Source organism: Megalops cyprinoides, chromosome 5 (assembly GCF_013368585.1).
Source record: "Megalops cyprinoides isolate fMegCyp1 chromosome 5, fMegCyp1.pri, whole genome shotgun sequence".
Taxonomy (NCBI): Eukaryota; Metazoa; Chordata; class Actinopteri; order Elopiformes; family Megalopidae; genus Megalops; species Megalops cyprinoides.
In genome coordinates this window covers 23,872,492-23,899,551 of record NC_050587.1, presented here as the reverse complement: position 1 = coordinate 23,899,551, position 27,060 = coordinate 23,872,492, and the positions used below count along the sequence as shown (strand labels likewise).

General features: G+C 43.3%; 1 protein-coding gene across 1 annotated transcript; it reads left to right on the top strand.

Moving 5' to 3' along the window:
* The first annotated feature begins 186 nt into the window (after positions 1-186).
* LOC118777817 (neuronal calcium sensor 1-like) lies at positions 187-21,705 on the top strand. Its single transcript, XM_036528991.1, has 8 exons — positions 187-466; positions 7,630-7,654; positions 13,237-13,375; positions 17,140-17,218; positions 18,148-18,236; positions 19,762-19,839; positions 20,107-20,224; positions 20,945-21,705. Exons 1-7 carry the CDS (start codon positions 403-405, stop codon positions 20,203-20,205), a joined length of 573 nt encoding a protein of 190 aa, XP_036384884.1. The 5' UTR covers positions 187-402; the 3' UTR covers positions 20,206-20,224; positions 20,945-21,705.
* Positions 21,706-27,060: the final 5,355 nt, after the last annotated feature.

The window sequence follows — 27,060 nt, the reverse complement described above, 5'->3', positions numbered from 1 at the left end:
GCGCCTGAATGAGGAGGAGGGGAGCTGGCGGCTCCTAGCAGGCGAGTTATCTAGGGTGGGTCACCCACTGGGTTTGGAATGAGCTGCCAGGACAGGACTGGACCCCCAGGAACGGAGCGCTGATCAAAGCCCCCTCAGCAGGAGCAGAGGTCTGAGGAGAGCTGGAGGGGACCTGGGAGGACGGATTTTTCCGCCCCACCTGAACAGTCTCTCCAGGGTGTCAGAGCTGGGTTAGTCTGCAGGGTCGAATGTTGAATTCTTTTTTTTTGCCAGGAGTTTTACTTTTTTGGCTACTTTTTTGAAGAATTAACCTGCTAGCCTGGACCTGTTGGTCCGTGGTCACACACAAGGGCCTGTTAATTGCTCCTGCTGCCCAAAGGAGAAGAAGCGCACTGACCAACCATGGGGAAGTCAAACAGCAAGCTGAAGCCGGAGGTGGTGGAGGAACTGACCCGCAAGACTTACTGTGAGTAGTGTGCCTTTGTCTCTCTCTGTCTTTCTTTACTCTGTCTCTTTCACTTTACTCTTTTTCCCTCTCTCTCTTGTTCTTTTGCTCTCTCCGTAGGGATACCACATTAAATCAAATTTTCCTCTGTTCCTCTGGGATGACCAGAACAAACAAGTATCTTCAAGGCATTTTCAGAGCACAAAAGTCTTTATTAAAGAGCTGACAGGACTATTCAACAAGGAACGGTCACCAAACACCAAATGAATGTTTGCATGTGATTGCATACACATACAAAATCTACATCTGCTTCATTACGAGCAAAAATCCCTCCCTCTCTCTCTCACACCGGACCGCGAAGCATAATAACAGCAGGCTGATAAAGACAGTGGTTGGAGACGTGGGCTCGTAATCAGAATGTTGCTTCTGATTCAGGTCAGGGCAGGGTTTTTTCACTTGAGTGCAATGTGCTTAGTCTAACCTGGTCAAAAAATGTAATCCCTGTAAGCTTCCCTGAGCAGGGGTATCTGCCAAGCAAAAGAATGACAAAGAATATCAGACAATGAAAGAAAGTCTCTCTCATTGTCTGATAGATATACATATGTATATATACATACATTTATCACTGTTTTATGGTTCAGGAGGGGTCCAGGTTGCTATTGAACCTGCCCTGTGTAAGCTGCTTGAACAAACCATTTACACTTTAAGGTCATTTCTGTGGAGGACAGATAAGCACCCAGTGAAGTCATTGCAGGCCTAATGCTTACATTTCCCCAAAGAAGCTCCCGGCTGAATTAGATTTGGATCTGCCCACCAGTTGGAATGTACTGATTGTTTGCAGAAGGCCGTTTCTCTGCGGCAGAAAGATGGTCTGGTTTGTTGCCTTGTAATTTGTGATTATGTTTTAGGTTAAAGTTTCCTGCAGGCATTATGCTCTAAAGACAGGAAATGGCTCACAGAGTGCCTGGCACAATCCTAGCCCTGAAGCCTGTTTGGACTGGAAGTGTTTTTATGTTATTTGCAAGGCAGTAATTATTTGCAATGGCAGATTATTTGCTTCGGCTTTGTCTTATGTATAAACATAATAATTTTATTTATTTAATGTATTTAAAGAAAACTGATGACAGCAGTGTTGTTCACTTAGAATTTGCCTTTGTAATTGCAACCTGAGTTGCTTCATTGAAGTTAATGAAATTATATTTAATATAATGAGTAAAGACCTTGGATGACAGGAAGATGAAAAGCTCAGTAAGTTTCTCACTTTTTTGTGGTGTAAAAATCAAATCCCCTTTCCCCCCATCCTCCCTTGCCGGAGGCACTAGTGCTTGATGTAGCTTGAGCCACATCGCCATCCCTAGTTAGCAGTAATCAGGAGAAGGAGAAGATTGACATGATGTCGCTGTGCCGGGCACCCCTGCGGATTGTTGCAGAAGTTACGGTGCGTTTTTCCCGCCCTGGGTGGCTAGTTAAGTGTGTTTGCGTAAGAACGCTGAAGAGGGTCCTCAGATCAGAGGCACAGAGGGTGGGAAATGAGAGGAGAGAGAGAGCGAGAGCGAGCGAGAGAGAGAGAGAGAGAGAGAGAGAGATGAGCTGTGCAATGAGGGAGCCTGTGTGTCACCATGTCAAGGGGGCTAATTTCCTGCTCTGACGCTGCGGGCTTGAAGAGCGCATTCTAATTACCCAACTGTCTGTCGGCTTTGAGATCAGCGGGCAGAGCGGTGCTTGGAGAGACCACGGTAAGGATACGGTTGTCATGCAGTTCGCCCATGACAGTGCAAGATTCCGTGTCAGGAGTGCGCGTACTATCAGAATGCTGCTAACGAGTCCTCCACGATAGATACCATCCTGATTTCTATTTGGCACAGCAGAAGAGGCTGCCAATAGAAAGTGGTATCTTGGTGAGCTTTCTACATTTTTAATTTTAGCTGCATGGGCGTGAGCTTGTTCTCAGCTCCCACCCCTCCCTCACCCTGCCTTTATCCCCTAATTGATGCTCTTGCAGGGAGGAGAGGGATGGACAGAGGTATAATTAGGGTCAGACTGGCATAGTTGCCCCTTTCATTTGCCAGGCCTTTCCAAAACAGTCTCTCTCTTAGTCTTTGTCTTTCTTTCCGTCTCTTCTTTCTCTTGCTGTCTCCCTCTCACACATCAAACAGCATCAAACACGCCAGTGACGTGCCAGTGCTAAAAAGCTGGCTTTATCCTCAGGTCACCCTTCACGCCAGAGAGCAGAGGGCTGCTGTGGTGTCTCTCACAGCACGCTGACCAAAGCTGCTGTCCACCGTCTTATCTGCTGAGAGCCCAGCCATATTTTAATATTGCCGTATTTTGTGATATAAAAATGAATGTATAAAAATATGTCAATTTGATATATATTTGATATAACATGTCTTATTACACTGAAATATTGAGAGTTGTACAGGACAAGTATAGCTGGCAGAACTATGCGTCGTTTGTTTTGTCTCCCTTTATGACATATTAACTGCAGATTTTTAATACATTTGTGACAGAAAATCAAAAATGGCATTCATGCGCATGTGAGGGGCTCAGTTTCTTTGGGTTATCTGAGCTGTGCTGCTGTGAAACGGAGAGGTTGTCTCATGCAGGTTTGATTGATCTGACCATTGCAAACTTGTCTGATATTTTGTTGTGTCTGAAGTGTCTGCCTTCTGTTATAGCTACCACCTCATTTAATCCTTAGCCACCACAAGGATTCCAAGGGCAGTTTTACTCGAACAGATAGAACAGAGTCTGACTGATTAATTACCCTTATTATGAAACATACAAGATAAAAATAAATTCTCTTGCTTCTGTTTCTGTGTATGCAGATTGCTATGGGTGTGTCTAACCAAATACGCAGGAGGCAGGGGTAGTGAAGTAAGTACAGGGGACTTTATTCAGGCCTGTGACGGGCAGAGAGAACAGATGTTTGTGATGCTTTACACGCTAGTGCACATGTCCTGTAAAACACCTCCATTTAACCAGCTTCATTGACATTGCGTGGTTGTTGCTTCAGAGCTTGATGTAAACTGCACTGGAGGGATTGTAAAAGCAGGGCTTTTTGAAGGAGCTGGCCAGGGTGCTGGTGGACATCTGTGAACGCTGAAGTGAAGGCAGCTCTGGGGGAACTTGGCAGTAGGGAGGATTTCACTCCATCTACACTTATTACTGTTTTCCTCCCCTTGTTTCTCTGTATCCCTTTCCGCTTGTATCTTGTGGCACCTACCATAACTCATTTTCCCCTGTCATCTGTTCCTCCTCTCATTCACTCCTCTCTGCCTCCTTGAGTACCTATATTCTCTGCTCCTGCACCCTCTGTTTCAGCGCCTCTCCTCTCTAATCTCCGTCTTTCCCTCCTCTCCTCTGTCTCTCCTTACCTCCTTACCTTGACCCTTGAACCATGTGTTGGGGTATAACAAATGTTTAGGTAGAACAATAACAGTGCACTATGCATTCCTGAAAGAAGCCTAAAGCAGATCAGTTTTCTCCTGATTTTGTGAGCGGGAGAGATTTCAGCTCTTCGCGGTGCTGTGTCGCTGGAAGTGCCGACAGGCAGCATGCCTCTTTTGACAGTGCAAAATCATCCGTGCAGAACGAAGCCCAGTTCTTTGGCTGTAATGGATCATCACATATCGTTTTGCAGCTGTGTGCTAAAAAGCAAAGGGTACAAAGCATGACAAATAGCTGGCCCTGGGTCTCTCATAGTGGTCCTGGTTTTTCTTTGCTCTCATTTCGGTCATGCAGAAAAGGCTGCCATGGTCAGTTAGCTTTGGGGATCCGATAAGTGAATCTGGTATGTTTTTTTCCACTGAGACAAAATCTGCACTCATACAGGAGTGCTGAAGTGTGGTAAATACCATATAGTATACTCTGGTATACTTGCAAGCAGCTAATAGCGCACCAAAGTGAAGTGGGCACCAATTAGAGGATAGGCACTTCTATACTGAAATCACCCAAGCAACCTGCAGGTACCTGATGAATTGCAGGGTGCTTGAGGGCTGTGAGACAAAGAAAGCCTGGCTGAGCCACCCTCCACTGTCCCGGGCAGAGCAGAGCAAATCTATTGGAAGTCAATCGGTAAGGTATGTGCAGAGCTGTTTGTTGTAAATGGTTTGCTCAAGCGGCTGCTGTTTGTGGCCAGTGCAGTACTCCCTCCTCAGTGGTTTCTTTAGCCTAATTGATGGATGTCTTGTGAAAGTGACAGCATGGAACTTGTACCACACTGCTGTATTATGTAAGGGACTTGCACTAGAAGGTTCCTGATTTAGTTCTCAGATGGAAAACTTCAGCGAATTACTTGATATGGATTGTAGTCAGTAAATATTAATCTGTATAAATAGAATGCAAAACTATGAAATATGCATGCTGGCCTGTGCAAAGGCATACATTATTGGTTAAATATAAGGTGGTCCTTATTATAAAGTGACCCAGTACATATAAAGATGCAGCAGCTTTTGGGGACTGTGTGTCCTTCGCCCTGTAAATTGAGTCATTTTTCAGTGTCTGAAAGTGTGTCAGATTGTCTCTACTTTTTCTTCCAAAGAAAGCCTGCTGTATTTCCTGCAGCACAGGAGAAATTTCATCTCTGTCTGGCCCTCAGAGTGGTCACGTGACCTGTTCTCTTTGGGGTGCCGGGCCTTCTCACGACATCCAGTTTCAATGGCCAGGCTGTGATCATCGAGTCTTGCTTTTGGTCAGGATTTGTCTCTGCTTTGTATCTCTGACAGTGAAGAGATAATCCTCTCTCTCTCTCCTCTTCATTTCTCTCACTCCTTCCCTCTCTTTTTTTTCCTTCCCTCCCTCTGTAACTGCTTCTTTCTCTTGGCCACAGTGCACTCTGGTGAGCTCGGTCGTGATAATAGACTATAAATGAGACAAGTGAAAAGAGAGGGGAGTCCCGTTACTGAAGACGAGATGAACGTCTCTGTTATCATTAGTGGGGATAACAAGCAAGGATGAGACCAAACATGATTAGACTATTCGCATATACGGGTATGTGATCACTAATCGACTACTTGGAATAGGAGCTGAATTCCTGTTATGAGAAATGAATTTAAAAATACAGTTTTATTCTTTCTCAACAATATTCATGAAAAGCAGGAGTGACATCTGATATTTTGTTTGTGCAATTATTTACAGAGAAAGATCCCGGGTTTAATCCAGGGCAGAATTGGGCTGTAAATATCTGACTGTTTGATTTGTATTCTGTCTTGGGAGTCATAGAATATTTGAATATTTAAATAGTCCAAGTAGTCATCCCTTGCTGGGACAGGCAGTTCTGCCCGTTGCAGGTCACATGATCTGCTGCTCTGAGTTGTGCCTCATCCCCTAGTTGTTTAAGACAGTTTCAGTGGGAGGTTATGCCACCTAGTATAATCAATCAATAACTTGCCTGCCAAGTAGATATTCAGATTGTCACCAAAGAGGAGAGTGTGCGTGACACATGTTAAGGTGGCAGCCAGGTCTGCCGTTGCCACAGAAGCTGTGCTCACATCAATAATGTTGCAGGTTTATGTGAGGAGAGAGAAGACCCAAATGAAGATAAAGCTAGCCTGTGGGTTTTAAATTCCATTTTCTTCCTTGAGAGCTGATCCAGCTGTGGCAACACATGCACTCTCATCGGGACTTCAACTCCTTAACCATTTCTCTAAGATTCGGTCCTACTAAAAATAGAGAAATATTAACTAGATAGTTACTATTTAATGATTTCCTGACACTCAAACCCTAACAGCAAGCAGCATGCAAGGGCAACACATATAAAATTAATTTCAAACCCATGATCAAGGCACATTGTATTTAGAGAACACTCTGATGTTCGTATTTCTTTTTTCTGTGTCCAGTGATGTAACATGCCATCACAGCAGAAGCGTAACACAAGTGTAACCCCTTTGGAGCTTGGTGACAGAGCACTGTAAATTTTACAGCCTGGAATTTTTATGGGATCGTCTGTGGTGGCTTGGTTATTTGGAACAAGAACACAGTGGTGATCTATTTATAGCTGGACAGGGTCAGAGAGACTGAGAGGCAGTTCTGTGTCTTTAAGTGAAGCCGCTGAGATTACACTTACGCAACTCTCCGTTCTCTCCCTCCACTCGGTGCACTGTCACAGACTCCACATCTGCCCATCTGCTGCAGGTGATCCAGAAGGGCATGGGGGAGTGGGGGGCGCTGTGGTAGTGTGGTCTCGGGAAGGGATAAACACTTTTTTTTATCTCCTGTTGGTATAAGTGGTACCATAATCCTCTCTGCTCAGCACGCAAATACCACCTAACACAGCATCTGCCGGGATGAAAGCACATTGCACTTCTCAGCTATGCAGGGGTGTGGCAGCCATGTAGTGCCTCTGTGTGTACAGAAGCTCCCCCACCAACCCTGCGACCCCGGGGCGGGACGGGGGTGGTACGAGACGGTGCGAGGGGGCTGTTGGGGCAAAGGGGTAGGGATGTACTGTACCGATTATAGTTCTTTCTCACAAGGTTTATGAACATCTGAGACCTAAATACCATTAAACCTTTTTTTCTTTTTAACATTAGCAGAAAAGAGACATGGAATTTGACATCAGAGGTAGATGCTTAATAGTGGTTTGTGGGGGGGGGGGGGGGGCTGTGCTGTAATGTGCTGTAATGGTAGATAATACATGAAAAGAGGCTAAAATGTCATAATTAAATTGCCATTATCACAAGGACTCCACTCCACATCAACCAAAATAACAAGTGGGAACACTTTGCTTTGCAGCATGATGTCGTCACCCTACCCATTATCACCTCTCGTCTGTCATTGGTTAGTTGGATACTGGGATTGTTGTGGTGGGGGTGTGGGGGAAGGGTCTGAGGTAGATGGGTAGGTAACCACAGCTGTCATCGCCTGTCAAACCACTGTTTCATGTTACCTGCCGTTAGACGGTGGTGTTAGTTGCGGATCTGTTTAAGAGAAAGAGACAAATACTTCACTGTCACACAGAACCACACCCACAGAGGATTTTATTGGTAACTGTACGCTTTTATCACTCTATAAAACCTATTGGGATCAAAAAGAATGGTTATAGTCTATGATTGTGAGTCTGCATAACCATAAAACACCTGTTTCGCTTTAGCTGTGTCCAAAGCCCAGGGATGTTCTTAACCTTCATGTACTGTCAGAACTATATCCAGCTAACATCCTGCTCTCATCTTTTCTCTCCACAGTCACAGAGAAAGAGGTGCAACAGTGGTGAGTAATGGTTTCCTCCCTGTTCTCCCACTGTCTCTTCCTCCGACATTCATTCTCTTCCTCTTTCTTCTGTTCTGCTCTTAACACTCTCTACTTTTCTTTTTATCTCTTGTCCTCTCTCTTTCATTCTCGCTGTCCTTTGTCCCCTCTCTCATTCCCTCACTCGTTCTTTCCCTCTCTGTCCCTCCTGTGGATAGAGGGAAGTTGTGGTGCCTGCGTTTGGAGGGTCTGGAGTGTGTTACTTCCAGCCCGCTGCCTTCTTATCTGTGAGAGCCTCAGGTTTCCTTAACGCTCCCAACTCAAAGTACTGCTTTATCTCAAAGTACATACACAGAGATAACACTCATGCACACAGATACACAGACATAGATGCACACATGCACACGCCTTGCAACGTGTTGTTTTAATCATGTAATGCTGGCTGCATGAGATGAAGGGAGAATAATGGAGATCTCACACTGGTTTTTTGTTACCAGGGTTAAGGTCACTTCCAATTTAAACTCAAATTCGTGGGACACAGTTCTGTGTAGTATGCTTGAAAGTACCTGGATGTAATTCTACAGCCTTTTGAGATACTCCTGGATAACAGTGGAGATGTTTCTCATTGGGATGGTAAGGGCCAGCTGTCTGCAAGACAGATTGCTGTTACAGTTGCATGCTTTAAACTGGCTGTGTTGACTGAAGTTTGAGCTCTCTGAGGCGGACCAGCTTGTGTGGAGCTGGGCATGAGGTGTGAGTGGAGCAAATGGAGGTTTCCTTCAAAGTGACACCTGGGGGTTAAGGGAGTAACACCAGAAATTAAGTGTTGAGTGGGAACTCAGGTGTGTTAAGAGCCACACACTGTTATAAGGCCTCCATCCCCACACCACCCTCAGGGAGCTTGAGGCATCCTCCTCAGCTACAGAGTGCTGTATGCTCTCCCCTGGTAGCTATGGATTCCTATATATTCTCCCCCCAGCAACCATAGACTCCTGTAGGCTCTCCCCCAGTATCTAAAGAATACTCTAGGCTCTAACCCGGTAGCTAGGGAGTAGCATCAACTCTCCCCATAAGCTATAGTGTCAAACATTCTTCCTCCAGTGGCGTGAGAGTACCATAGGTTCTCCCTCAACAGCTTTTGAATACTGTAGGCTCTCCCACAACAGTAATTGAGTACCATAGGCTCTTCCTGATGGCTATAGAGTACCATACACTCCCTCCCAGTAGCTATAGAGTACTGTAGGATCTTCCCTGGAAGCCATGGAGTACCGTATGCTCTCCGCTGAAAGAAGAAGAAAACCATACCCTCTTCCGTTGCTCTCACTCCAGGCTCTCACTAACAGAAGGAAGGTTACTGAGTGGAACGGTGTGCCAGTTATGCAGCGAGATTTTAAAGAGCGCTAAGAGCTGCTCTCTGAAGAAGGCAGATTCTGGGAAATTGCTTGATTGGACAACGCTCCCATAGGAGTGATACACTTCATAAGGACTTAGTTTGTCTGGCTCTTGGCACAGGCTGGAGGAAGAAGAGGAGGAGGGTCACGTGGAGGTAGGGCTGAAGGACCTGGGACGCCGGGTCTGAGTGCATCTCCCCTCTCCATGTCCTGCATGCAGCCACACAGGAGCGTCTGCAGTCACCTGGTGCCGATCTCTCAGCATGTGTGTGTTAGTGTGAGGAATGGATTCTTGCTTCTGTGTGTGTGAGAGATGGTGCATTGCTGCACCTCAGTTTATTTGTGGGTTTGTTAGTTGAATGGTAGGTGGCTAGGTGATGATGTCTGAGTGCCTGGGCACACTGCAAAAAATAGCCCTTCAAAAATAAGAAATAAAATAATTAATACAAGGTGTTTTTTTGCTAGTAATAAGTGAAAAAATCTGCCATTGGAACTAGTGGAAATACACTTGTTAAGATTTCTTGAAAGGGATCTTAAAATTAGGTGGGAAAAAACTAATTTTGATCCATTTTTTAACTGGTATTAGGAAGTGTTTTTATGTCATGCAGTTTAAAAACTTTCTGACTTGTCAAAAAGGCTTGCTTAATTTGATATACCACTCAAAGTAAGATGTTTTCAAGACAGTTTCACCAAACAAGATATTCAAGATGCACCGTCTAAAAACAAGTCCTTGTAGCTCAAGGAAATTTTGCTTGTTTGGTGACTGTGTCTTATATTAAGTGTAAAGAGAGATTTTGACTTGAAAAGAGACAAATATGCTTGGTGAGATTTGGATTTTTTGCAGTGCATGTGTGCAACTGTTTATCTGCGTGTTTGTCTATGTGTGGGTGGGTAATTGTGTGTGTGAATGTGGTGGGTGATGGGGTGTGTGTCTGTGTGTATGTGGATGGTTGTATCTGTGTGTGTAAGTGAATGGGGGGGGGGTGATTTTGTGTATGTGTGTGTGTGCATGTGTGATTATTGATGATTGTGTGACTCATCAATAATGATTGTGTTTGTGGAGTGTGTGTGGTATGGGTAAATGTGTTTAGCTTGTGAATTTTTTGTGAATGTGTTTGTGTAGGTTTTTTGTGTATTTTGTGTGTTTGTGTTGTGTGTGATTGTGTGTATATTGTGGGGAGCGTGCCCAGCACATCTCTGTGCTCCTTCACAGCACTCTGCTGAGTTGACAAGATTCCAGGTTAACCGGATTAGCATGCGGACCACCTACATATGCGCCTGTCAGAGACCGTGCATTCAGAACCCCACGCTCTCCTTCACTCCCACTCCTCTCTCTGATCTTATCCTGAAAATCACGCCCTCATGGTCACGACACTAAGCTTTATCTCATTCTTGGCTTAAGTAAATTGTCCATCTCTGCTGCAGAGCTTGGCTGGTTATAGCAGACAGGAGTTGAGAATAGTTTCATGATCAACATGTGATTTATGCGAATGATTTTAAAAGAAACATGAAAACATTGGTGACTTCTGTGTCAGCCCTCATAAAATATATTTGCATAAAATTTCTTTATAAAGTAATAATGCTACACTTTTGAAGGTTTTATATATGTTTTGTGAAGGCCTTGTGAAGCTACATGAAAATGTTATGCATACTTCATGTAGGTTCTTTGAAGTTACATAACAGTATTCTGCATCATATGTGAAGCCCATATGAAGTTAAACGAAGTTATTATTCATTCTTTGTAAAGGAATTTGCAAGTTGCTTCATGAAGGACTATGAAGGATATATGAAGTTATACTTTATATAGATTGTGTCCTAATGGCAGAATACTCATGTCCGACTGGTCTGACAATCCCTGTAATGACCCTCAGGGACCTCGTCTCTTAAAATTATATATCCTGTTACCTGCATGGTGTCTGAGGGTGGACTGCTAATGCTCAGGGAGGGGGTTAATGGCCTATTGGGTTAATGGCCTATTGGTCATTGAACGCAAGCTCTTTAAAATTCTAGACCTTCCATGCTCTTGCAGGGGCCTGGAGGGTGGGTTACCGTGCAATGAACGGGATGTGTTTTCTGCATTTGGATCACGGCTTTGGTTTATGACATTTCACATCGTAATGTGTGACCCCACCACTGCAGTGGAAAAAGCATGTGAGCTGGCTTCAAGCTCCATTTACATCTTGGCTCACTTTAAAAGCAGCAGTGGCAGTGCGTGAATCAATGCAATGCCTTCATGGATCAAACCTCCCCATCAATTATTATCCCCTGTTACAATGAACACCACCCTCTACTTCCAGTCAAAGTCCAGATTCCGCCCCATGATTCATTTTGCTGTATTTTTTTTTTTAAAATTCTTTCACACAGAAAATAATCATGCTGGTTGCAGATATCATATGAAGGAAAAGGGAATAATTCACTCTTTAATCAGATAAAGGCAATATTGTTTTGACAGTGAACTGAGTTTGGCTGGCCCAGATAGATGAGTTTGAGGCCCATGTGAATCACATGAGGGAGTTCTCCCTGTGTGCTTCCACACTGACAGCAACTAGAAATAAAGCAGAGTTGCAGCACCTTTATTGCGCTTGAAATAGGCCAGCTCTGGGTAGGATTTTTTTTACACAGTTACCTGCTGCAGTCAAAACCTCTCTTTGTATTCGTAAACTTAATGACTCATTGATAGCTGAGACTAAAGCCCATGCATTTCTATGGTTATGCCAGTGACTTGTATATAATGTTATTTTCCTCTGAAGCCTAATCTTTCTTTCCTTCTCCTTTCTCTTTGTGAGCTTTTCTTTCAACTGGATAGTAACAGAGGAAGAGTTGTTTCTTTTATTTCATCTGAAATGAAGATGAAGAGTTGAGGATGAGAGAGAGGATTCGTGGAATTAATGAATATCTTGGTCTGCTGAGCCCGCCTCAGCGGATTTTGGCCCATTTTAGTCCTTTCCTAATAGGATTCTTACCTTTGGAATTGATTGTGAGGTTATTTCCTCTCCTCTCTATACTGTTCTGTTATCTTTCTCTTTGCCTCTTTTCTCTTTATGGGCACATTCTTCTCTTTCTCCTGTTACCCCCTCCTTTTCTTTCTCTATCCCTCTTTTTCACCACTCTTCATCCTTCAGCTTTCTCTCACCTGTTTTTATGGCTACATCCTTTTCTTCGATCTCTCCCTCAGCTCCTTCCTCCTCTATATCTCTCCCTCTTTCTGTGACACTCCTCCCCTCTCATTCTCATCTGTCTCTCTGCCTTTCTTCACTCTCTCCCTCTCTTACATCTGCACCCTTCTTTTTCAATCTTCTCTCCTCCCTTTCTTTTCAGTTCAGTTCACTTCAGTTATCTCACTCTTTGTGCATCTGTTCTCTCTCTCTTTGTCCCTCCATCTCATGACTATCCCTATCCTCTCTCCCTTTCCCCCTTTCTTTGTGCCTTTGTGCGATCGCTTTCTCCTCTTGGGGTTCTCTTTGTGAGATTAGCTAATTACCATCGATGGAGAGAGCCGCTGGAGAAAAGACGAAAGTAAACAGTCCCTTTCAAAAGATTAAAATGCTTGTTGGTGTCTGACATAAGAAGTGATTGTAATAAGGCTCATATGGAGCTGTGTTTTGTGTTTATGACTGTTAAAAAGCCTTGCTTCCCAACCACTCAAAAATATGGAACCAGAGATGAATGACTGGAAAATCAAGTGGCATTTGCCACTACATGTCTGCACATGACATGACATTTGCAGGATACATCTGCATTCACATTTGGATCATTCTTCGTTATTGTGTCTTCAGGTTAGATGTGCCCATCATTGATTTGCTCATTGTTTGCTGTTGGTATGTGTGGTTTAACCTAACTGCATTTTCCAAAACCTCTCTGTGGCTGCCCTGTTATACTCTGTCTAAATTGAAAAGGTGCTTAGAGGTTTTGATGTAAAGATCTTTTGGAAGGTTTTCTTGATTGTGAGTGAGATGCAGCCACCTTTGATTTATCAGCTGCTCCTTTGTTGATGAATTCCATTGCTTTCTCTTTATTTTTCTTCACTTTTTCCTTTCCCACTTTCCTCTTATAAAACTCTCACTCCTTTCACCCTTTTATTTCTGTGACCATCCCCTCTCCCTTCCTCTCTAACCCCCCTCTCTCTTCCTCTCTCTGCTCCCTCTTCCTCTCCCTCTCTCCTCCATCTCTTACTTGCTCTATCTCCCCCTCATTCATCTTTTATCTCCTCAGGTATAAAGGTTTCATAAAAGACTGTCCCAGTGGTCAACTGGATGCTGATGGCTTCCAGAAGATCTACAAGCAGTTCTTCCCCTTCGGAGACCCCACAAAGTTTGCCAACTTCGTCTTCAATGTCTTTGACGAGAACAAGGTGATGACTGGCGGGGATGGGGGGTTGCCAACAGCAGTGCTAAGATGCTGGGATGAGTGGGTGGCTAAACTGACTGATATCAGATCAGTCACAGCACTAGCTATGATGCAACATTGTATCTTGGACTTACAGCTGATCCCAGGCAGCTGGTTAAGTTGCTGTAAGGACAGCCTTGCCAAGGCCATGTAATTAATCATGCTCTGTTTTTCACTTGGGAAGTAAAGGTGTCCTGGTTTGGTATGAACCATAGGCTGGCCAGTTCATTAAAGTGGAGGTTCACAGTCCGTCAGTCCATTAGTGTGGGGAAATGGGCCCAGAAGGTTGCAGGCTGATCCCATGCAAGACACTCCTCCTGTATCCTTGAGCAAGGTGCTTAAATGGAGCAGGAGATTTTTCTGCCACTTATGTCAAGATAGTATATCAGAGAAAAGTGTGTCTTCCGACTCTAGTTTCCAGGAAGATCATGTAAAATCTGGAACTGGAATATGCTGCAGTATAATTTAGCTATACTCAGGCTTTTTTGTGGTACATGCTCCAACACCAAGTTCCCTACAAGTAAATCATCTTGCTGAGAGTGTGAAATCTGCAGTGAAATACACTGAAATGAGAAAATAAAGCAGCCGACATACTCACCGAATCCAGAAGACGAGATGCTTTTATTTGCTAGTCCTCACTGTGTCCTTCTGTTTGGCTTTTGAACATACAGCTGTAGAGTTTTCCTCTGCTGTGTGTGGTGTCTGTGAAAAGCAGATGGAGAAACATGCTTTTGGAGCATGCTGGTGGATCTTTCAGAGGGTTCATGCTTACATACTTTATAGAATCAGAGAGTCTTTCTGTGAGAGAAACTGGGTGTCTTCCCCATACAGCTTGGTTCCACAGTTCCATAGTACACACAGTATATGTTATGTGGATAAATGTGGGTGAAATCTGCTGAGAGACAACCCCTGCAGTCAAGGGCGTAGGTTTGCATATGGACGGTTGGGACATGTCCCTACCAATATTTGAGCGAACTCGTTCGCATTATCTTTGGAGTGAAGTCATATTAGATAATTCCGATGTACCCTCGGTTGTTGTGTCGATACCAATGTTGAGACCAAACCTACGCCCTTGCCTGCAGTGTCTTCTGAGAATGACATGCTGTCACAGACTGTAATTCTGGAGTTTCTCTTTGTCTCCTCACCTGCTGCCTTCATTTGACAAAAGGTTTCACACCACACATTCGGCTAAATTTCTTGATGTCTAATTTGCTTTGTGTGCCACAGGAAGTATCTGCCTGGCATAGAATGTCCTTGTTAATTGCTGTCTTTGTTAAGCGGTGGTCCCACATTCCGTAAGGCCTTTTGAAACCTAAAAACCAGCAGGTGAGATTAATGTTGCTTTTATGTTTGAGGAGCTTGATAAGGTTTGGCTAAAGTGGGACAAATCAATCCATGACAGCGTGTCTGATGAACGGCTTCTGCTGGGCATTTCAATAATCGCCTCTCGTAACCATCATCAAAATGCATTGGGAACACTGTTCCGTAGTACAGTAATTAATTCCTCCAAGCCACACCATTCCCATCAACTCACAGGTGTGTTGAGCTGGTGCATCCTCAAACATGATACATATTCACCTTTCACCATGACAGACACACTTTTCTCTGAAATTATGAGAGTGGAAGACCACTTTGGACGTTGTCAGGGTTTTTACCTGTAGTACAGCATATTCATTTGTGAAGAGTCATGAGACCACAGAATAGAATTGCACCTTGGCCCTCCCACTCAAGTGATTTTCTCTTGATTGGCCATGAATCATCTGCCCACTTTAAAGCAACACAACAGCACAGAGTCTGTGGGTGTGAAATCACATGAATACCTTGTCATGGACTGTCATGTCCAATTACGCTCTTTCTACCAGTGCTTGTAGCACCATCAGTGGTTGTGTGTGTATGTGTGTGTATTCCTGTGTCTGCATGCGTATTTGTGTGTGTCTATGTCTGCATGTGTTTTTGTATGAGTGCGTGTTGGTGTATTTATTAAAGTGTGTGTGTGTGTGTGTGTGTGTGTGTGTGTGTGTGTGTGTGTGTGTGTGTGTGTGTGTGTGTGTGTGAGAAAGAGAGAGATAAAAAGTCCTCATTTCAATGTCCTTGTCCTCATTCTGAGAAAAGAGACCACAGCTTTCACCAGGTGTATCTCCACAATGTCAAGTTCACCCTGTCTAAGGAGGAGACACGTGGGAACTTTCATTCATGAAACCAAGATGAGCACAAACACCTGACTTACTTTGTGACCCCCCCCCCCCCCCTTTAAAAACACCCCTGAGGCACCCCTGAACTCCTTTGGTATAATTTCAGCAGCCCTCAGTTCAGTTTCATTTTATAAGCTATTGATGCCCTTTTTTCTCACAGAACTCACAGAAAGGTATCAAAGTAAGAGCACCGCGGGGCATTCAGCTCTCTGGATTTTTTATGCAGGCCATGGTGTTATGGGGGAGGGGGGGTGCGGTGGGGTGCGGTGGGGGGAATCTGTATACACTTCCGGTCAAAAGTTTTAGAACATCTCCAGTTTTCCAATTTATTGAAATTTAAGCAGTTCAAGTCCAGTGAATGACCTGAAATGGCACAAAAGGAAGCGGTAAACTGCCAGAGGTTAAAAAAAATTTAGGTTACCAAAAACTGAAAAATAATGTAAATTTCAGAGTTATAAAAAATCCCTTTTCAGGGAACAAATAATGGGTTAACAACTTACAGCTTTTCTGCAGCAATGGAAGTAAATTAAGCCTAGAAAGTTGATGCAAACAATTCCTACAGGTGTTCCGACTTTTGTTGATTACTTATAAACCCTCTGTCTGTATAAAAGCAGTGTTAGAACAGACTGTGTTACTACATCCTCTGAAGCATTATTTGGACAATATTGCACTGCAGGAAGTAGTATATTGCTTGTCATAATGGTGAGAAAAAGGCAATTAACAAAGGAAGACAGGCAGAACATTATAACCCTTAAAAGTATAGGTCTTTCCTTTGCAGAATTGGGGGTGTTCCAAAACTTTTGACCGGTAGTGTATATTTATGTATGCGTGGATTTAGAAATGGACCATTAGTATTCCCAAAGCTGCAGTGAGTGGCACACGGCTCCCTGGCAGACTCATATCTTCCTGGACACTTGTCACTTTGAAAATAGGCGTGTCATCACCAGGAAGGTTATTGGATTTCTTTACTGTTCAAGGAATTGGTCATGGAGAGGTGCTGTAGTGAATGACAAAATGATCCATGTCATGACTTTTCCCAGAGGGCACACTATGTGTATATACTGTATGTATGAGTGTGTGTGTGTGTGTGTGTGTGTGTGTGTGTGTGTGTGTGTGTGTGTGTGTGTGTGTGTGTCTGTATGTTTGTAGTTTTTCTTCTGTGAAACCTCATGATTTTTGAATCTTGCAGGGCAGTGTGGACACTTTAGGTAGTGGCTAATTCTTTAGGATTCTGTCTATGTAAAAAAAAAAAAAAAAAAACTCACTCCAAAGTAGACACAGGAGTGCTTTGCACTTCAGGACACATTATCCCTGATTTTCCAGATGCTTCTAGAGAGAAGTCAGAGAAACAGTGGTTTTTTTAAGTATAGATAAACTGAGGGTGTCTCCGGGGGGGGTTGGGAGGGATGGAGCAGAAACAGTTTCCCCCCTCCAGGCATTCCACTGATGAGTGGAGGATTTTCTGTTTTGTTGTTTTGAGACCACTAAATCCTTTCCGTCTGTCTATCTGTCTATCTGTCTCTCTGCCTCTCTCCAGGATGGGCGCATCGAGTTTTCAGAGTTCATACAGGCGCTGTCTATCACTTCGCGTGGAACTCTGGACGAGAAGCTCAGATGTAAGTCAGGGATTCCCATTTGAAGATGCAACCCAGGGAAAGTGTTTAGTTGAACATTCAGTAGCAAGCATTCATAAAATCAAGTTATTCGGGGGTTACTGAACTGGTGCTCTCTTATTTGGTCCGCCAGCCACAATTGCCCATGGTGCCATTTTCAAATACTTGTCAGCTTTTTCCAGGAAGCTTAAAAGTAATTTCAAGCTTCAATTATCTGTCAGTATGCATGCTGAATAATGCTGGCAAGATTAACTTCCAGAAAGCTTTTTTTTAGAGAAAAGCCCTGGGTGCTTTCTAATCAGTGGGATTTAGTTCTTTGCTTTATCCATGCTTTCATAACCACAGAAGAAGGAAGATACTTCTAGTAATATGACTGACAGGTATGCAGGGAGGTTGATATTTGGTGCAGGGAGGTTGGGGCAGCATTGTAGCATAGTGGTAAGGAGCAGGGTTCATAACTGAAAGGTTCAATTCCTTGCTGGAGCAGTGCTACTGTACCCTTGGGCACGGTACCTAGCCCAGATTTGCCTCAGTAAATATCCAAATGTGTAAATGGATAACATGTAAAAATTGTAACCTGTGTAAGTTGCTTTGGATAAGAGTGTCTGCTAAATGCCTATAATGTAATGATCTTTAGTAAATACGCACATATACACACATGAACACACATACATGCACATATGTACTGTACATACACACACAAGTGCATAAACAAACACATGCACAACACACATATGCACATAAATGTGTACTGGGCAAGCCGTCTGAGGTCTGCTGTCTCTTACTGATGATTGGCTGACAAACAGGTTAATCCAGTGCAAATAAGAAAGGAGGTTTCTGCATATTCACCTGCGTTATGTTTGTCCATTCAGGCTGTGAAAGGAGTGACGCAAATAAGCACTGGTCCTCTCCTGCTTTGCTTTGTGTCATAGGGGCCTTCAAGTTATACGACCTGGATAACGACGGTTACATAACACGAGAGGAGATGCTCAACATCGTGGATGCCATTTACCAGATGGTGGTACGTCATTCTCACCTGCTCACACCCTCCCCTGAGTGAACCCGGATTCTCACCTGTCTGTGGGGCAGGCTGTGTGGTTCACCTGAGCCCTGTCATTTTTTGGCAGTTTACATTATCTCAGATACATTCAAATGTATGTAGTTTGTAAAGACAATGGCATTGTCAAAAGCTGTCATCTGAGACACCATGGGGCACAGGCCTCTGGTTATCAACCGTACATAGGAAGAAGTTTGGCTGAGTGTACACACATTTCCAGTTCCCTGATTCATCAGTACTGCGGTTGGGTGGAAATGTTCTTAAATTTATGCACACTCCAGACACCAAGAACATTTATTTGTGGTTGAATGACAGCACTAGAGGGCAGAAGGGGAATTTGATTTCTCCACAGTCACTTCATGAATGTTGTGTGAGGTCAGTTTTTGTTTTTTTTTACTTTTAATTGAATTTTTTAAGAAAGCTGTCTTTTAAATAGTTTGATTTAGTCAGCCAAAAGAAAAAGGTGCCCTTTATCAACACACATTTCAATAATAATTAACACTAACCACTTAGGTGCTGAAGAATATATCATCATCTGCTTATCTGGAAAAAATAATATTCCTTTGAATGAGAATTCTCAAGCTATTTACTTATGTTAATATATTATATACAGTAGATTGTTCAGGTGTTCTGTTGTATTTGCTGTACACTTATCAGTAGGGGTATCAGAAACTACTTTGATATGTGAACACAGCTGTTTAAATCTGGCCGATAGCATTAGATAACACTGTTAAACAGGGCTCATAGCCCTGTTCATAGCAGTGGATGCACAGAGGGTATTGTGAGAGACTGTGTTGTGGAGAAACGTATCTGTTCTCAAGAGTGGCCCATGGTGCTCTGGGATGATGACTGACATTAAGGCTTACCCCATTCTCCTCTCCTTTGTGCAATTTGGCTTTCTTGCTTCCAGTTTCAGCTCTGGCTGTTTCTTTTTTAAATGTGTGTGAATACAGTATCTCTGGTGAAGTGGATGTAACACAGTGCACAGTCATTTACTGCAAACGGGTTTGTTGTTGTTGCTGACTTGTCACTCGTCACTCAGCCAATCAAACAAAACACTTCTTAGGCCGTACCCTCAGTTCTCTTTTCTTCCAGTTCAGATCAATTACCTGTTTTTAGCTGCTGATACTTGATCATGTTGTTTCATAGAAGCAGTATCACTGGAATACATTACAGCTGAAGTTACAGTTCCCTATATACGGATTATTAGAGGCAAATACCTTGCTAAATTAAATTCTGTAATTCAGTATTCAGCTGCAGATTCCAAAGCAAAATAAGTTTTAAAAACTGACTGACCGAATGATGATTTTGTATTCATCTCAACCTGACTTCCAGGGAAGCGCACACAAAAAAATCAACTGAAGATTCCTGTAGATGCATTTGAAACTTCACACTGTGATCCACTAGGACTTTGAGCATTAGGGTCAGACCTCCACAGCAGATGTTGGTGTAACAGTGTTGGAGAAATCTGTGCTTTGCGTGTTTTTAGGGGAACACAGTAGAGCTTCCTGAGGAGGAGAATACACCAGAGAAGAGAGTGGACCACATCTTTGCCATGATGGACAAGGTAGGGGGACTCAGTCCACCGTACTCCACTTAATGTGAGCAAGTAAACCTGAATTCTCACTGCTCAGTAATATTTGGGCATCACGCGTCATGAGGATTTCTCATAGGGACCAACAGCACATTTTGAAGGAAAAGGCACAGATATTGCCTCTGATGTGGCAAGGTGGAGGAATGAGTATTGAGAAAGAGCGTTCTCTGTTACCAGGTGTTGTTCTTTGGCAGGATTTTTTGACCCAGCAGCTCAGCTTTGTGCTTTTTTTTCTTCCAGAACGCCGATGGGCTCCTAACCCTGCAGGAATTCCAGGAGGGTTCAAAAGCGGACCCCTCCATTGTGCAGGCCCTGTCGCTGTACGATGGCCTGGTGTAGCACCAGGAGCGTGCAAAGGGTAAGGGTCGGGGGTTGCAGCAGGAAGGGGTGTTTTCTTCTAGAACAAAAAGAAGAAGAGAAGGTCTCTATCTTCTGCCCCTTCTCCACTGCTTTATACCCATTTTCCACTGCAGAGCTAGAACCAGGCTGGCTCATTACATATAAAATTGTTCATGCTCTTTCTGTCACTAGGTGGCAGTGGTGAGTTGTGATTTACCTTTACAAAGTGGATACTGTTACCCAGAGTGACTTTCATAGTTTACATATCATCCAGTTGTACAGCTGGATATTTCTGAAGCCATCCGGGTTACATAACTTGCCCTGCCCCTTACAACCACTCCACATTGTGTGCACCATCGTCACCACTCTTAGTCAATGCTGACTTGAGCCTGTGTGAACTAATGCCACAGCTCATATGCCCTTTTACGTGTGAGACCCTGTGGTTTGTCTGTATCCGGCAGTGTTCAGAGGTGTGGTTCCATAATGCTTTCACTGAGAGCAGTGCCAAGAGAGCTGGGCTGCATGAACACCACAATGGGTAAAGCTACCAAGGGGTATGAACAAACAGTGTTGTTTTTATCTGAAGAAGAAAGTCTATCACCTGGTTCAGATATGTAAGTGATTGACAACACGTGGTGGCCATACCCATTGTGGGGTTTCCTGAAGCCTCCCCTCTCCCAACGCTAGATGTGACCCAGTCATACCTCTGAACCAAGCTGTTCTCTGTCTTCCTTTTCAGAATATATAATAGATTGTCCAATCCAGCGGCATCACATGTGTTCTCGGAGGAAGCCAATGTCTAGGTGGTGGGACTCATGGGACCTGACAAGGGTGGGCCCTCTGTCGTGTATCACTCATCTCCATGGTCACAAAAAAAAACCCCACAACAGTAACAGCAAACAAAAAAACAGCTCTGGAATTCTGACTCAGCTGACTTCTGGAGCTCTGAATATGCTGAATAAGGGAAGGATGTGTCTGCACGGTTGACATTCTTTTTGTCTTGAAAGCAAGGAATAAAGTGAAACAAGACTTGAGAACCAGTGTCCACTGGAAAAAAAACACCTGTGGGAGCACCGTAGAGCAGGAGAAAACTGCAGTGCATTCTGGGAGCATCATTTGGCTTTGGCAGACATTTGTGCATCTGTCTGAGAATGCTGCTACTGTATCAGAGAGGCAAACTGGCCCTGACTGCCACAGGAGTAACAAGCTTATTTATTCATAGTGGCTTTAAGAAATGTGATGCGGTGTCGCTAAGATTTTGTGTCATGTGTTCAAGTAGACTGAAATGTAAGTGTTGTTTTTCAGTCTTTTTTGGTACTAAACGCAGCTCCATGTGCTGTTAGACCTCTGAAGTGACCGATCCCTTTGCTGGTTCTGCTAGCACATCACCAGGGTGAGGAAGAGCCTAAAAGAGGTGGGACTTGTTTTATTTCCAATGCCTGTGGCTATGTGCTCTCCTGCTACGTGTTACACTCAATGACTTAGAAATTAAGTAGACTGGCAGCCTAATTACATTACATCTTACTCTTAGTTGGTTAAAACAAACATTGTTTTATTTTTTTTTCTTGTCCTGAAAAAAAATATATATATATTGTTGCTGGCTGTATCTTTGACAGGGCAACTTTTCAAATGATAGCCTTCTGGTGAGACCACTTTTGAGCCATATGATGGTGAGGCCAATGTGCCATATTGCAGGGGCAGCAGTCAGGGAGGAGCAGTTAATGTTCATTTTTCCACTGCTTGCATACCAACAACAAGCTGTCTGCTGGAATGTGTTGGATCCAGAGCCATGAGACCAATGCCAATAACTTCATTGAACTGTAAAATTTCCCCTGATGCCCTTCTTTGAAAATGGTCAGTATCTGCTTACAGTTTTACACATCTCAAATGATGTGGGTGTGAACTTGATTTTTTAATCTCTCAATTAAAAAAACACATTGGTGTTCAGCTCCCTGGGGAAATATTTGTTTGGACATACCATGAACACACATAAAACCAGATGGTCAAGTACATTACATTGACTACTTGAACTCCTATCGATGAATGCTTGCTATGTCCAACCAAACCAAATGTTTTCCTGGGTGTGTAATGGTTCCCCTCTGAAAATTCTTGAATAATTCATTCACTGCTTTTCCCAAGGAAATAAATCAAACCACTGCTTGCGTGCATGATTGTCTTTGATTGGTTTCAGCACCTGACTTGATCTGCCTGAGGGAAGGATTTCATAATCCTTGGTATTCAGAGTGCTTATCCTGTTAGAAACGTGGGGATATCCTGTTGACAGAAAAACCACAGGTCGCTGTGTTTTAATGAGCTTTCTTTGTGTCGCTTCATTGGACTCTCTGGAGGTGGAGGCGAGTCATTGTGCAGTTCACAGCCTTCATTAATTTTTTAAGCTTCTCTCGAGTGATGAACCGGTAATTTAAAAAAAGTCCTTTTCTCCATTTACCCTGCTACTTAATGGATGTGTGGATTACAGGGTAGACTGCTGGACAGGATCTCCCAATGTCACCACCTCTCATTCAGGGATGCCACTCTTTTTTTTTCCTCCCCATTGTGTGATTTGAATTTCTTTTTTATTTTTATTATATATTTTTTTCTTTTCAAGATCCATTTTGCTTGATTCGTTTTTTGGATTTGAATGTAGGCTTTGAAGTGAAATGAGGTCTTCCCGAAGGCCTTTTATTATCTGATGGAGGTGAAATAATGAAAGCATTTTCCTTCTGTCTATTTTATAAAAGATTTTACCCCTTGAAAACCTGGACAGCTCTCATCAAATGCAGATTTTCTTTCAGGAGCATTTTGAGAATACATCAAATTCCTCTTAATCTAGCCACAAGGTTTTTAAACTACATTGTACATGGTGATGTAATGTAATTTATTTATTTTTTTCCCTTAAATGTGCATGGACTGAGCAACTGGCTGCCATTGATTCCCATTTGTGTTTTTCATTTGAAATGACTGGCTTTGAGTCAACAAACAACAGGATCCCAAATTGCTTCTATAGAAAGAAGAGCCAGAGGGGGGTACTATACCAGAAAACTGTATCAGCTCATTAGAAGTTTGGTTCTAATGTTGGTTCATTGCTCCATAGGATTTAGGATTCTATAGCATTACATCAGATGTGATTGTGGCCTGAAAGGGGAGTGATACAAGATTACAGGCAGTCCCCAAGCTACCACTCACCATATGTTAAGTCAAACTTTAAGCAAGTCCATTTAAAATATAAAAGTATATAAATATCTAAAAATCCATGGTGTACAGTGTATCAGGAAGTAGTTACAGTACTTACAGTATTTATGACATAGAGTAAAATATGGCGCAGTAGGGCTGCATTACACACCAATGTAAGGTTGGTGGGGGATAATATGGCTCAAGAGAAAAATCCAAGTTATATGGCGAATTCCAGAATTGAACCTTTACATAACTCTGGGACTGTCTGTACACAGGATAACAGGAAGACAGGAAGTACTCTGATAGTACAAGGCCTTGAATGGACACTGCGGAGACAAACAGCATTGTAAATATTATGTCAATTGTTTGAAACTTCTTAATCACAAGGATGAACAATATCATTCATATTGTTGACAATAAAACGGTGCATATCTTTAAGTCTGAGCGATATTTTATTGTTTGTCTCTGCCTGCTTTATTTCGTTTCTGTGCATTGTACTGTTGTTAATATCACATGCATGCACTTGGAATTTCTTCAGTGTGGGTCAGGAAAAAAGGCATTAAAACATTTTTTAGTCCCCACTTCATGGTTTGAAGGGGCATATTTCAACATGTAAATCTTCAGCCTTGAGTTTACCTATGTTTAATAGGTTTGTCTTGCAATTCACAATGGACCTTTGAAATTCAGAATTTTTTACCGGCAATGAACTTCAACACTTCTACATGCAAACCCTCCTCCCAACATGATATTTACAAGTCTTAAGTTAGGATAAGAAATCAAACTTAGTCTTGCTCCTTCAGACAGTGACAGGCCTTGACAGACTTTTCTGTTCTTATTTTACTCATTTCTGTTCTCGAAAAGGGGCTGCCATAGCAACTGTCCCTGGCTATTGACAGAGAGAGGACCCAGCTGTGATGTACAGTAGGGGACAATCCAGAAACACAGGGGCAGGAGGGTCTAAATAACTCAATTGTCAAAGGCTTTGGTCACTGCAATTTCCTGTATTTCTTGATCTAGATATTTATAGCAGTCTTCATTTTCCAGACTCCCCTGGGGCTAAAACAATGTTTTCAATTCCTGTTATTGTTACTGATGATGCATGCACACACACTTGTGCACAAACAAAATCCGAAAAAGGGATGATATGACTTAAGTGAATATGAAAAAGAGAGCATTGTTTCATAACTCTTAACACTGGTGATGTAAAACAGAAGGGGAGACCTGCCAAGGAACCATGCACTGCGGAGCAGTGAGCCCATCTAGGACTGTGAGGTCTGCTGACGGACTGCAGCTGGGAGATAGTTATACTGTACGTTTAAACTGGGTAATGAATGGCACCTTAATGTCATGTCACCAATTTATCAATCTCTTCACGCAATGTATCAGTCTCTCACCAGGAACATGGTCTCATTACTGATGCTGTACTTATATGCTGTACCTATCGGCCATAGCTAGCAGTGAACAAACAGAAACAGCTTGCTTACATTCATTTGACAGTTTATTGGGACTTCAAAATTACTCACCATTTGTTAATTGATTGAATTTGATGATCCCCAGTGGTGATCTATAGTCTTCCAGCTGAGACCAGCTGAAATACTTTATGTTTGTTAGAAGAACCACTTGTCTGATAAACAACCATCTCTTTCATATCCAGAGATTTTGCAAGATGGTGCTTTTCCAGGTGGTTTTGACTGAGCTGGAATTAATCTTTGAAGTGGAATCTTCGCTTGCATTAAGGTAAATAAAGGCTGTAAGATTGCCGGTGATTTTCCAGAGCAGGGCATTCTGTCACCGCTCTCGAAGGCTGTGGGGACTTTGGATGGATTGGCTTGATGGTGCTCCGCGCCAGCCGTGTGATGTGGACTGTTCTGTTTTGAGTCTGCTGACCCAGGCCTCCCCACATCGCTCAGCAGTCTGAGCCTCTCGGCCTCCCTGCCAGCTAGCGTCCCTGCTGCGAAGGCTACGCTGATCAAATCTGACAGCGCTTCACGGCGCACCTGTGCCGCTTTGGCTGCTGTCTCAGGGGAGCCATTCTGATGTCGTTTATCTGACAAGATAAAAAATATACTGTATTATTGCCTCCTGCATCTGATGTTGTCTGATCATTTTAGACTTTTTAATGTCCCAATAGACTTCCTCTGGTTTGTTCTTTACCTAATACCTGGGGGAAATTACTTTGTTATATTTAAGGCAATATTGCACTATGGCCCCCTAGTAGTAGGACCACCTGTGACCACCATTTGCCACACTGTAATACTTTTATTTATTAAAAATCAAAATTGCACTTGCTCTCTACTCCAGACGCTCTTCTCCTGCATTGACCACCCCAACCCACTGCATTTCAGCTAATTACACAAGAAGGGTGTGTAGGGTTGTGTAAATAATTTATGACATCCTAGTCAGGAAGGAGAAAGTGAGGGGAGAGGCCAAAGTATTGACAGATTACATGTGAGTGTGCGTGCCATAATTCCCAATTTCTATGAATTCTTCTGTGCTCGAAATTCAGGCAGGGGTTCAGATAGATGTTTCATGGCCAAAACCTGGCATTGGCACGTCATCACCAGCTATATTACCAAGCTTGTCTAGCTGACTAACGATATTACATTACATTATTGTCAGCAGCATTTTAGCAGATGCTCCTATCCACAGCGACTTAAATAGGTTACAATTTTTTCATGTATACATGGATACATTTATGCAGCTGGACATTTACTGAGGTGATTCTGGGTTAAGTACCTTGCGCAAGGGTACAGCAGCAGTGCCCCAGTGGGGAATCAAACCAGTAACCTTTCAGTTACAAGCCCTGCTCCATACCACTATGCTACACTGCTGTCCCTGTATATTATCTATCTGCTTAAAACAACTTGCTAGGTAGCTATCATACACAGTTGGTTGGCTAGCTGGCTAGATATATAATGATGTGTTAGCTGGCTATAATAACCAGCATCAGATGAGGCAAGTGTGCACTGGCTGACCTACACACCTCTATACCCTTTAAAATGGCAAAAAGTAGGCCAACTGTTCTGCCACAGTCATTGTTGACAGATGACATGGCTGGTTTTGAGCCTGGGCCGTAGGGCTCAGCCTGCACTTAAGATGAGTGCCTTGCAGACTGAACCACTTGATAGCCCTCAGATCTACCCATGTTGGTTCAAGTGTGCTGACGTGTAGTTGGGGAAGACAGGTTAGCGATAGGTGCTGTGACATGAGACACTGTGGGCAAGAAGAAGAGTAAGAGTGAGGCTTCAAAATGGGTTCATCCATCGCGTGCTACCAGTGGCACACAGTGCCAATGACAGACAGCCTTTTGACTCAGTGATTGACAGCACATGACTGCTCCATCCATTGTGGGGGCTTCACAGTGCCTCAGTCACTCCCAATCCCTATGTAAAACAATTAGGAGGTGAGAGGGGAGCACAGTCACAGAGAGGGGGGGCATGGTTATTGATGTGTTCCGCCCCCCTGCTTTCCTGCAGAGAACATCTGCGCTGCATTGCAGCTCAGGCTGTAATTGACCGTGGAACTGCTTCCCCTGCACTTCTTCCTCTCTAGGAGAGAAATGACAGCTCAACGCTCTGCGGGAGATCCCTGACAGAAAACTCCTTCCTGTTTTATATTTGCCACAGTTCAATGGCAGTATAAACAGACGATGGAATAGGCTGGGCATTATTCTGTGGCAGT